Source organism: Sus scrofa, chromosome 3 (assembly GCF_000003025.6).
Source record: "Sus scrofa isolate TJ Tabasco breed Duroc chromosome 3, Sscrofa11.1, whole genome shotgun sequence".
Lineage (NCBI taxonomy): Eukaryota > Metazoa > Chordata > Mammalia > Artiodactyla > Suidae > Sus > Sus scrofa.
In genome coordinates this window covers 111,602,391-111,615,135 of record NC_010445.4, presented here as the reverse complement: position 1 = coordinate 111,615,135, position 12,745 = coordinate 111,602,391, and the positions used below count along the sequence as shown (strand labels likewise).

Here is a 12,745-nt window from a genome sequence, read left to right as displayed (position 1 = left end):
CGGTGTGGCAAGATATGAAACCTTTTGAATTGACCCTTGGCACAAAGGGACAAGATGTGAAATCTTTGGGGTTCAATTCAGCCCCACGGTTACAAGATAGGAAATTGTCTATGTTGATACCAGAGGCACACCTTCAAGGTGTGAAATCTGTGGAATTCAACCCTATGGCAAAGTTCCAAGGTGCAAAATCTTCTGAGCCTATAAAGCTTCAATTAATGAACTCTACAGAGGTCAACTCTGGCCTAGAAATTCAGGTTGCAAAACCCTGTGAGTTGGCCTTGAAATCAGAGATTCACAGTGGGATATCTTCTGAGTCCAATGCTGGAAAGCAGTGGCAAGATGAGAAATCTTTTAAGTTGAATCCATGGCCAGAGCTTCAGGTGTTCAATCCTGAGACACATATGCAACATATAAAATCTTCAGAATTACACAAAGGGACAAAGCTTCAAGATGTGAAATCTTTGGAAATCAATCCTAACCAACAGTTCCAAGACATGAAATCCTCTAAGATGTGCCTGGGAACAAGGCTTCAAGGTATTCAATCATTAGAGTTCAATCCTAGGCCACAGCTGCAAGAGGTAAAACCTCAGTTGAGCATGGAGATGAAACTTCCAGATGAGCAATTTCTGGAATTCAAGCATAAGCCTAAATTACAAGGTAGGAAATGCTCTGAACTGAATCCAGGACCACAGCTTCAGTGTATAAATTATGCAGCACTTAACACTGGGTCACAGTTGCAAGATATAAAATCTGAGTTGCATCCTAGTCCAGAGCTTCAAGGTGGAAAATCTAAGGTGCTCCGCACTGGGCCACATTTACAAGGTGTGAATTCTTCTGCATTCATTTCAGAACAAAAACGTCAGCATGTAAATTCTACTGGATATAACTCTGGGCCACATTTGCAAGGTGCAAACTCTTCTGAATTAACGTCAGTTTCAAAATGTCAAGGTATGAAGTCTTCTAAGTTAAATTCAGGGAGAGAGATTCAAAGTGAGACATCTGTGGAGTTCAACTCTGGACTACATTGTCAAGGTATGAAATCTGAATTGATTCCAGAGTCAAAGTTTCTAAGTGTAGCACCTACAGAATGCAGCCCTGGGCCACAGATGCAGTGTGCAAAGTCTTCTGAGTTGAATCCAGGGCCAAAATTACAGTGTGTAGATTCCATGGGGTGCCACTGTGGACCACCTTTGCAAGGAGCAAAATCTTTTGAGTTGACTTCAGGGCCAAAATGTCAAGATATTAGGTCTGGAGTGAAGCCAGGCACAGAGAATCAATGTGAGACATCTATGGAGTGCAACCCTGGACCACATTGTCAAGGTATGAAATCTGAACTGATTCCAGAGCCAAAGTTTCTAAGTGTAGCACCTACAGAATGCAGCCCTGGGCCACAGATGCAGTGTGCAAAGACTTCTGAGTTGAATCCAGGGCCAAAATTACAGTGTGTAGATTCCATGGGGTGCCACTGTGGACCACCTTTGCAAGGAACAAAATCTTTTGAGTTGACTTCAGGGACAACATATACAGATATGAGATCTGAAATGAAGCCAGGCTCAGAGAATCAATGTGAGACATCTATGGAGTGCAACCCTGGACTACATTGTCAAGGTATGAAATCTGAACTGATTCCAGAGCCAAAGTTTCTAAGTGTAGCACCTACAGAATGCAGCCCTGGGCCACAGATGCAGTGTGCAAAGTCTTCTGAGTTGAATCCAGGGCCAAAATTACAGTGTGTAGATTCCATGGGGTGCCACTGTGGACCATCTTTGCAAGGAGCAAAATCTTTTGAGTTGACTTCAGGGACAACATGTCAAGATATGAGATCTGAAATGAATCCAAGGGCAGAAATTCAAAAGACATTTATGGAGTTCGACCCTGGACTACATTGTCAGGGTCTGAAATCTGAATTGATTCTAGAGTCAAAGTTTCTAAATATTGCACACACAGAATGTAACCCTGGGCCACAGATGCAGTGTGCAAATTCTTCTGAGTTGAATCCAGGGTCAAAATTACAATGTCTAAATTCTATGGGTTGCCAATGTGGATCACCCTTGCAAGGTGTCAGATCTCTTGAGTTAACGACGGGGAAAAAATGTCAAGATATGCGATCTGAAGTGAATCCGAAGGCAGAAATTCAAAAGACATCTATGGAGTTCAACCCTGGACCACAATGGCAAGGTCTGAAATCTGAACTGATTCCAGAGCCAAAGTTTCTAAGTGTAGCACCTATGGAATGCAGCCCTGGGCCACAGATGCAGTGTGCAAAGTCTTCCGAGTTGAATCCAGAGCTAAAATTACAATGTGTCGATTCTATGAAGTGCAAACTTGGGCCACATTTGCAAAGTGTAAGATCTTTTGAGTTAACTTCAGGGACAAAATGTAAAGGTATCAGATCTTCTGATTTGAATTTGGGGGCAGAACTTCAAGGTATAAAATATATTACGTTCGACCCCATGCAGCATTTCCAAGATGTAAAATGTGAATTGACTCCAGGGACAAAGTCTAATTATATAACACCAACAACCTTCAACTGTGGCCCACAGCTGCAAAGCGTGCATTCTTCTGAGTTGAATTCAGGGTCAGAACTTCAATTCATAAATTCTATAAAGCCTAATCCACAGCCACAGATGCAAGACATGAAACCCCCTGAATTAAACCCTGGCACAGAATCTCACAGTACAAAATCTATGTTTTTCAACCCTGAATCACATTTGCAAGACATGAAGTCTTCTGAGTTAACTCCAGGGACAAAGCTTCCGGAAGTCCAATTTTTGGTGAACCACCCTGGGTCACATCAACAAGTTGTGCAGTCTGTGTTCACTTTGGGCCCTCAGTTAAATGGTACGAAACCTATGTTATTTTTACCAGAGCAGCTGCTTGAAGATATACAGTCTGTGAAGATGAACAAAGAGCCAATGCTTTGCGGTGCAAATTCTACGAAATTGATTTCAGACTCTGAACTGCAGAACCTGAAATGGAAGGTGTTTGAACTAGAGCCATGTTTTCAAAAAGTGAAATCTGTGGAGTTAAATCCAGGGCCACATCCTCAAGGTATGAATTCTGAGGAATTGCCCTCACACCTCAGGCAGCATAGTGTAAGATCTGTGGTGTTTGCACCAGAGCCATGTTTTCGAGATGTGCAGTCTCCGGAGTTGAAACCAGAGTCACAACCTCAAGATGTGAATTCTAAGAAATTGATTTCTTGCTTGAGGCAGAAGTCTATAGTATCTGTATCAGTGCCAGGTTCTCAAGATGTGAGACCTGTGAAGTCAGATCTATTGCCGCAGTCTCAAGGTGTGAATTCTTTAGAGTCATCAGCATGCCTGAGGTCACAGTGTATTAAATCTGACGTCTTGGCACCAGAACCATGTTTTCAAAATGTAAACGCTGTAGAGTTGACATCAGGGGCCCCCAAACAGGGTATGTATTGCCAAGAGCGGACTTCAGGATGGCAAGGAGTGAAATCAGTAGTGTCAGTGCCAGAGTCAACTAATAAGTTCATGCCAGGACCAATGTTGACTAGTGTCAAATTTTCAAATTTGTCATCAGAATCACAGCAACAGGGTATGAAACATTTGGAATTTACTCCAGAACCAAAGTTGCAAAGTATAAAACATGTAAAATCATCTTCAGGGTCTCTGCAACAAGCTGCAAAATCTTTGGAGCTAGCGCCAGAGTCACTGTTTCAGAAAGTGAAATCTGAGGCTGTAACTCCAAGAACAAGCTCTCAAATGACAGACTCCTCTGAGATAATCCCTAGGCCAGGGCATCAGTTTGTAGAACGTGCAGAGATGATTCTAGAGCCAAGGCATCAAGTCCCTAAATCTATGAATTTGACTTCAATTTATCAAGTCACAGATTCTTCACAAATGGCACAAAGCTTGGCACATCAAGGCACAGAAACTGTAGAGAAATCTGTGAAGTTGACCCCAAATCCAAAAGGTAAATGCATGAAATCTTCAGGAATGCCTCTGGAGCTAGACCTTCAAGTATCAGAATTTGTTAATCTGACTCCAGTGCTAAGGAATCAGGGTTCAAAATCTGTAGAATTAATGGAAAAGAAAAGCTCCCCAATCCCAGAAACTCTGGATTTGCTCTCTCAGCTAGGGCCGCAAGTTAAGGATTTGGGGGAGTTACATATAGGGCCACTGCAGCAAGTTGTGGAATTTGAAGGGATGACCCCAGAGCCCAAGCATCACCTTACAGAAACTATGGGGTTGACCTTCAAGACAAAGCTGCAAGTGGAGGAATTTCTTGGAATGGCCCCAAAGCCAATAAGTAAAGCCACTGATGCAGAGAGATCTTCAGCGCGCTATCCTCAAACCCAAGAATCTGTGGAAGTAACCTCTGAGAAAAGACTTCAAAGGGAAGAATCTGTAGCATTGATTACAGATGTTCCAGAATCTTTAGAGGTAACAGAAGGGCAAAGATATCAAGTTCCTGCATCTGTGGGTTTGACCTTTAAGCGATTCCTAAAAGAGGAATCTTTAGAGTTGCCCCCAAAGCAAACAGATCAAGTTGTGGGGCATGCCGAACCTGTAGAGGTCACTGCTAAGACGTGGCAGCAAGAACAGGGATCAGTGAGGCTAAAACAGTCACAGAATCAAAATGTGAAATATTCAGAGACAGCCCCAGGACCACTGGGTCAAATTACAGAATTTACTAGGTTCAGTTCAAAGCCACTAGATCAAGTCACAAAATCTACAAAGACACAGATTCAAGTTGCTCAAACAAGAGTAAACCTATTAGCTCCCCCAAAGGTTGTTGAATCTGTGAAAGTGCCTCCTGGGCCACCACTTCAAACCGTGAAGAATGTGGCATTAATATCAGGGCTAACATTGGACCCAACCTCTCCAATGGTAGACTATACTGAGTTGACTTCAAAACCACAAGATGTGAGACCTTCAGAGGTTACCTCAGAGCTATGGTTGCAAAATGCAAAATATAAGAAAATGAGCACAGAACCAAAGCACCAAACTGTGGAAAGAATGGATTTGACAGGGTTTAAAATTATAAAGACTTTGGGACCACCAATTCAAATTGTAAAATCTGAGGCATTACCACCAGGGCCAGTCCCTCAGATTGCAGAACCAATAGGAGTAGCCCTAGGATTGGGGCTTAAAGTAACAGATTGTTTGGATTTACTCCCAAAGCCACATCTTCAAGAATCAATGGAACCTGTAGAATTAACTCCAAGGCCAAATGCTGGAGTGAAGTCTGCAGAATTAACCTCACAGCCAACACCTTCATTCAAAAAACCTATAGTGTTGACTGGTGAACAAGGGCATCAGGCTGTGAAATCCATAGGGATAAAAACAGCGTCTCCTCAAATCATGGAATCTGAGGATTCGAATCTAGGACAGGCGTGTCAGGATAGAGACTCAGATGAGAGATCATCAGAAGAGTTACAAATTGGGAATTATTTCTCTAGGTTTCTATACAACTCATTAGACACACTCATCTCAAGCTCTGTCAGAACATCTGAATTAGGCCTTTGGGATTCTGAGATGCCAGAAGTATCAAGAGAATTGTATATAAAAAACCTTGGGACAGATATTTTGCAGCCTGAGGAGTCTTTTATAGACCTTTCTATGAGACAGTCTTCAATCCTTCTCTCATCTCTTCATAACCAACCCTCTGATAAGACAGCTAACCCCATAAAAAACCCCAATTCAGAGATCGCAGGAGTAGATGTCAAATCTAAAGAAAGGACTAAGAGGAAGCAGATGGAGGAATCAGGGAGCTCACTCCAGAGCCTCTCTCAACGTCCACCACAAAAATGGAAATCACCATCTAGGATCTTCCAGGCAGGATCAGGAGCTCAAAGAGGACCTACCTGGTCTGTCCTGGGCAGGCAACGGAATGTCTGGGAGAGTCACTCCTGGAAGCAGAGACTACCTAGAAAATATCTCTCCAATATGCTAACACTAGGGAATGCCTTGGGGACCACTATGGAAAGGAAGCTTTACTCTCAAATATCTTTAGCAGAAAGAGGCACTGCAAATACCTGTCAGTCTATTCAGAATTTATTTGGGGTTCCAGCTGAACTGATGGAAGTGTCCCAGAGTCTGCTTGAGAAGGGTCAAGGTACTATTTCTCAACCTTCAGTGGTCAAAAACTACATTCAGAGACATACTTCATGCCCTGGTCATGAGAAAAGAATGGCCTTAAGGATGTGGACACGTGGCTCCTTGTCCTCCATAATACAGAAATATTCAGGGACTAGAATGAGAATGAAGAAAACAAACTCAAAGCCCAGTGATATATCCCAGAAAGTTATTCAGCACATGCCTGTTGAATGTACAGGGAGTCAACTTCCTACCCCAGTAAAGTCAGAATCTTCTTTCAACATACATTTTGCTAGGAGAGATCCTGTTCCAGAGGAAGAGAGTGAGAACTCACAGAGTGATTCACAGACAAGGATTTTTGAGTCCCAACACTCCCTCAAGCCAAGTTCTCTCTCCCAGGCCAGAACTGACTTCTCAGAACAGTTCCAGCTGCTACAAGATCTTCAGCTAAAAATAGCAGCAAAACTGCTAAGGAGTCAAATACCTCCCAATGTACCTCCACCTTTAGCTTCAGGTCTGGTCCTAAAATACCCTATCTGCCTACAGTGTGGCCGATGTTCAGGATTTAATTGCTGTCATAAGTTACAGGCCACTTTTGGGCCTTACCTTCTTATCTATCCACAGCTTCACCTTGTAAGCACTCCTGAAGGCCATGGCGAGATTAGGTTGCATCTTGGCTTTAGGTTGAGAACTGGGAAAAGACCCCAAGTCCCAAAGTACCACAGAAGAGACAGATCCATTACACCAAGGAGCCCTAGATCACCATCACTAAGGAAATCTAACACCTATACTCGAAGTTCCAAGAGTCCTGCTTCTACCATAGATTTCCAGTCTGGGTCTTCCCAGTCTCCTGCTCCTATACAAGTCCACATCAGGCGAAGGCAATGTGGCAGTCCTGGCCTAGGAAAAACAGAAATTAGAGAGCCTGGACACTATGAATTCACTCAAGTTCACTCCCTACCAGAGACTGACTCAGAAAGCAATCAGGATGAAAAATGGGCTAAAGTGAGAACCAAAAAGACCCATGATTCAAAATATCCAATGAAAAGAATCCCCAAGGGAGTTAGAACACAAAACACAAAGTTCTACACAAATGGTAGCACCATAATACAGAGTTCCTCTAGAGAACTGCCAGGCCAGTTAAGAAGGAAGAGGAGTGGAGCATCGCAAACAACTACTGCCTCTTCAAAAAGACACTCTAAGAGAACCCCCCAACCAAAATTCATTCAGCTGCTTTTTCAGGGCCTAAAGCAGGCATTCCAAACAGCACATAGAATTATGGCTTTGGTTGGGCAAAAACCTGAGGACAGGACAAGGTCAGACCATTTCTGGTCAAGCAAAAACTACCTTCCAAATCAAAAAGCAAGAGACTGTTGCTTATCAAGAAACATCAAAAAAGACAGGATGCCAACTATCAAGCTAAGGCCAAAAGACTCAACCACTAAGCAGGAGAGCATATTGTGGGGAGAAAGAAACCAATTCAGATCAACTCAACAACTAAAAAGAGATAGCTCTTTCCAACCCAGACCTATCCAACTGCCCAACCCCATAGTTTCCCAAGGAAGTACCATTCTCAAAACTACAACTAGCCAGCCTTTGGATCTTGTTCAAAATGACAGTAGTAGCAGAGCTAAGAAAACCTTTAAGAGAAATGAAATTTCTGGCCAGGAGGCCAAGAACTGCAAAACAGGAACCAGAGTTCATGTTGGAGGGAGACTCCTGTCTGGTTTCCCTATGAAGAGAACCTTAATCAATCACTTTAAAGAGAAACCCACACACAAGGAACGAAACCACCACAGCTTCTGTAGGGAAAGAACCCTATGTAATTCTTGTGGAAAGAGCCAATATAGTCCTGCTGAGAGGGGCCATCACAGTGCCTCTGAAAGAAGCCATCCAAGTGCCTCTGGGAGGGGCCATCGCAGTCTCTCTGAGAGGAGCCATCTCAGTGCCTCTGAGAGAAGCCATCTCAGTGCCTCTGGGAGGGGCCATCGCAGTCTCTCTGAGAGGAGCCATCTCAGTGCCTCTGAGAGAAGCCATCGAAGTGCCTCTGGGAGAGGCCATCGAAGTCTCTCTGAGAGGAGCCACCTCAGTGCATCTGAGAGAAGCCATCGAAGTGCCTCTGGGAGAGGCCATCGAAGTCTCTCTGAGAGGAGCCATCTCAGTGCATCTGAGAGAAGCCATCGAAGTGCCTCTGGGAGGGGCCATCGCAGTCTCTCTGAGAGGAGCCATCTCAGTGCCTCTGAGAGAAGCCATCGAAGTGCCTCTGGGAGAGGCCATCGAAGTCTCTCTGAGAGGAGTCATCGCAGTGCCTCTGAGAGGGGCCATCAAAGTGCCTCTGAGAGAGGCCATCTCAGTGCCTCTGAGAGGAGCCATCGCAGTCTCTCTGAGAGGAGGTGTCGCAGTCCCTCTGAGAGGAGGTGTCGCAGTCCCTCTGAGAGGAGGTGTCGCAGTCCCTCTGAGAGGAGGTGTCGCAGTCCCTCTGAGAGGAGGTGTCGAAGTCCCTCTGAGAGGGACAGTCGTGGTCTTTCTGAGAAAAGCAGTCACAGTCCCTCTGAGAGGAGAGGACACAGCACTTCTGAAAGGAGAGAGCACTGGCCCTCTGAGAGGAGCAGGCACAGTCATTCTGAGAGGAGTGGACATAGTCATTCTGAGAGGATCCACCTCAGTCCCCTTGAGAGACTCAAGCACAGCTCTCCCAGGGCGAGGCCCAGACATCATCTGTATAAAGAGTTCAAGAGTAATTCAAACATGTCTCCTAGAGACCACAGCACAACACCCCAAAGTAGGGCAAATCGGGAGGCCTGACGCTCCTAGATGGGAAGAGACCTATCCCCCTCATTCATTGCCTCACCCAAGTCTCCACCAAGCTGCCCTTTCCCGGCTTCTTTCCTGCTCAGCCCCGGCCTCCACTTCCAGTGCCCACAGCGAACTTCTAACGTCTACCTGAGGGGAGGGAGGTTGGGAACGGGTCTGCCATTTCCCTAAGATAAATAAAGGGGCAATAAGTGATCTCCCTGTGCATCTGGAAAGACCACTCGTCGTGCCAGATGGAGCATTGGGGGGTGGAGAGGGAGAAGGGGTCGTGCAAATACAGAGAACCAGAGGGCAGGGCACTGCAGCCACCCAGTTTCCCAGGTCCCACAGCGCAGTCCCCGGGCGGGGTCTCGGGAGAAGGGGGAGGGCTCGTCACGTGACTCGCCCCTGCGCGCAGCCCCCTCGGAAGCCGCTAGGCGGAAGTAGACTTTCGGAGCCGGGCTCGCGGCGCCGACTCCACATCCGGGAGCGGAGAGGAGAGCGGAAGTGGCGTTGATCTGGCCGGAGCCCTTGGGTGAATTTGTTAGGCGTGGAGAGGGAGTGATGTCTTCCAGACTCGGTGCAGTACCCGCCGTGAGTTTCTCGGTTTGACCGTTCCGCCTTAGGGGTCGCGCTGTCGAGCCCTCCACACGCGGTCCCCTCGCTTTTGTCCCCTGCTCACAGTTGGTTTTATCAGAGCTCATCGTAGGCCCCACCCTTCTAGGTCAGATCTACCCGGTCCCCTCTTTTTTCCCCCCACTTTGTGCTGCCTGTTCCCCACCCCCTTGGACTCAGTTCCCGGTCAGATTACCGTTAGTCTCTATTCCTTTTACATCCCCAATGCCTCCCATATCCGTTGTCCTCTCTTTCCGCCTCCCTTTTAGAGCCCCAGGACAGGGCTTTGAGAATGGGGGGAGATGAAGGCTCTGGTGTTGTCACCTGCCTTGACCCTGCAGGAAGATTGGGAGGCACACTTCTCCTAAAAAGTCTTGCCCTCTGTTTGAGGTAGTAGCCTCCGGGAGAGATTCATTTCTTGGCACAGGGGGGAGCCGTCTTTTTGTGGTCAAGGAGCAGAGGTCCCTAGCTTTCACTCATGTGCTTGCAATTTGCTAGACCCCGGGACCCACATCCTTTAAGCAGCAGAGGAGCGCGAGAATCGTGGGAGCTAAGAAGTAAGTGAGGTTTTCTGCGATCGTTTTACAATTGTGTAGCCAGCGTTGTTCAGTAGAACTTACTGTGATGATTCAAGTGTTCTGTATCAGTACTGTCCAGCACTGTGGCCACTAGCCACGTATGACTTTGGAATGCTTGAAATGTAGCTAGTGTGACTGAGGAACTGAATTTTAAGTTGTGTTTAATTTAAACTTAAATTTAAGTAGTCACCTGTGGCTCGTGGCCACCTGATTGCAAACTTAGCTTGCCAAAAAAAAAAAAAAAAAAAGTACCAATTATAAAATCGGGACGGGTGACTCACTGTAGCCCACTGCGTTTCTTCATATGTCACCATATATGTACTCATGAATACATTGATGAACTTGGGAAGAATCGATAAAAATGGACTGTAAGAAATCCTTATATTTTCAAACTACTTGGTTTCAAGACTGGTTTATTACGTTATGTACTGAATGTGCTAAGCTTTTCCATACGTGTTAATACAAAAAAGATTCTCGTTAATGAGATACTAATTGGAAGGAATTAATTCATATAACATTTATTAAATGTCTGCTATGTGCCAGCGGTGGTTGGTTAGATATACAGACGTAAAAAACACAGAACAGTTTAACAGACCTAGGCAAGAAGATCAATACAATACAGTGTAATTAAATTTTTGTAAAAAGGAATTTAATTTAGCCTTTGGGAAAGGGGAATGATAGTTTGGAAGAGAAGGGTTGCCAGAGCAGATCACTCCTAAATAGACTCGAAAGTCCAGGAAAATGCAGTTAGCAGGAAGGAAATGGTTCGTTTTTGTTTTTCTGCCAGAAGAAAGAACAGAATGTGAACGTGTAAAAGGACTTAATGGAATAGCAAGTGGGTAATTGTTAAGAAATATGAAGATTAATGGGCCCTCATCTATTAATCAGAATCAGAATCATTGGGGTTAGAGCATCAATTTTTTTTTTTTTTTTTTTGCTTTTTAGGGCCGCACCCACGGCATATGTAAGTTCCCAGGCTAGGGGTTGAATCCAAGCTGCAGCTACCTGCCTATGCCACAGCCACGCCGGATTCTTAACTCACTGAGTGAGGCCAGGGATTGAACCTGCATCCTCATGGATCTAGTCAGATTCATTAACCCCCAAGCCATGAAGGGAACTCCCTGGAACCCTTATTTTTAACTAGCCTCCTAGGAGATTGTTTGAGAATCGTCGGAAGAAAGACTAGAGGAGAATACAAGATCAATCAGTGGAGAACATCAGTATTTTAAGAATTAGATAGAATTTTAAAAGGATACTGAAATGAACTGAAAATACTTTGCTAATGAAATCTAAATATTTGCACTTAGGAGTTGTGGTGCAGTGGGTTAAGGACCCAGCATTGTCACTGGCCCTGGAACTTCCACATGCTTACAGGTGCGGCCAAAAAAAAAAAAAAAAAAAAAAAAATGAACTGGGGACTCTTAAAATTTTTGGAGTTGAAAATAGGTTAAACTTTTCGTCTTTGTGATCAGAAGCCGAGATTGAAAGTGCCACACACAGCAAATTATTTTCAAGTCACTACCATTATGATAGTTATTGTTCGAGCCAAAAGCTTTTTCTTGTCATATTTATGGAAAGGGAAGATTAAGGTTAATTTGTTTTTTAACAAATAATCAAATGCCCTAAGTTGAGAAGAAGTGTAAAATACTTGAAATTTTTTTTTTAATTTCCCCAATACATTATTTTTTTTCTACTGCACAGCAAGGTGACCCAGTCACACATTCATGCATACATTCTTTTTTCTCACATTATCATGCTCCATCATAAGTGACTAGACATAGTTACACAGCAGGATCTCATTGCTAATCCATTCCAAAGGTAATGGTCTGCATCTATTAACCCTAAGCTCCTACTCCCACCCCCTCCCCTTTGGCAACCACAAGTCTGTTCTCCAAGTCCATGAGTTTCTTTTCTGTGGAAAGGTTCATTTGTGCCATATATTAGATTCCAGATATAAATGATCTCATATGGTATTTTTCTTTCTCTTTCTTTTTTTTTTAATTACAAATTCTTTTTTTTAATTTTTATTTATTTCTTTATTTTGTCTTTTTTTCTTTCTCTTTCTGACTTGCCTCACTTAGTATGAGAGTCCATAGTTCCATCCATGTTGCTGCAAATGGTATCATTTTGTCTTTTTTATGGCTGAGTAGTATTCCATTGTGTATATATACTACATGTTCTTAATCCATTTGTCTGTTGCTGGACATTTAGGTTGTTTCCATGTCTTGGCTATTGTGAATAGTGCTGCAATGAACATGCAGGTGGATGTGTCTTTTTCAGTGAAAGTTTGTCCATATATGTGTCCAAGAGTGGGATTGCTGGGTTGTATGGTAGTTCTATGTATAGTTTTCTTTCTTTTTTTTTTGTCTTTTTGTCTTTTGTCTTTTGTTGTTGCTATTTCTTGGGCCGCTCCTGCAGCATATGGAGTTCCCAGGCTAGGGGTTGAATCGGAGCTGTAGCCATCGGCCACCGGCCTACGCCAGAGCCACAGCAACGCGGGATCCGAGCCGAGTCTGCAACCTACACCACAGCTCTTGGCAACGCCGGATCGTTAACCCACTGAGCAAGGGCAGGGACCGAACCCGCAACCTCATGGTTCTTAGTCGGACTCATTAACCACTGCGCCACGACAGGAACTCCTATGTATAGTTTTCTAAGCTACCTCCATATTGTTCTCCATAGTGGTTGTAC

General features: G+C 44.4%; 2 protein-coding genes across 4 annotated transcripts in view; both read left to right on the top strand.

The window, feature by feature from the left end:
• On the top strand, nt 2,901-9,236 carry C3H2orf16 (chromosome 3 C2orf16 homolog). The gene has a single exon (XM_005653049.2). The coding sequence runs from the start codon at nt 2,901-2,903 to the stop codon at nt 8,871-8,873; it is 5,973 nt and encodes a 1,990-aa protein (XP_005653106.2). The 3' UTR covers nt 8,874-9,236.
• Nucleotides 9,306-12,745, top strand: part of ZNF512 (zinc finger protein 512) — a 33,408-nt gene continuing 29,968 nt past the window's right edge. The window contains exons 1-3 of one of the 3 annotated variants that reach the window (XM_021087678.1): nt 9,348-9,455; nt 9,975-10,033; nt 11,362-11,428. Coding sequence is in view for 2 of the 3 variants with exons in the window: in XM_003125288.5 (XP_003125336.2) it covers nt 9,426-9,455; nt 9,975-10,033 (89 nt within the window). In the remaining variant the exon portion in view is untranslated. Of the gene's footprint in view, nt 9,456-9,974; nt 10,034-11,361; nt 11,429-12,745 lie in introns of all 3 variants that reach the window. The other 2 variants (XM_003125288.5, XM_005653048.3) reach the window with 2 other exon arrangements.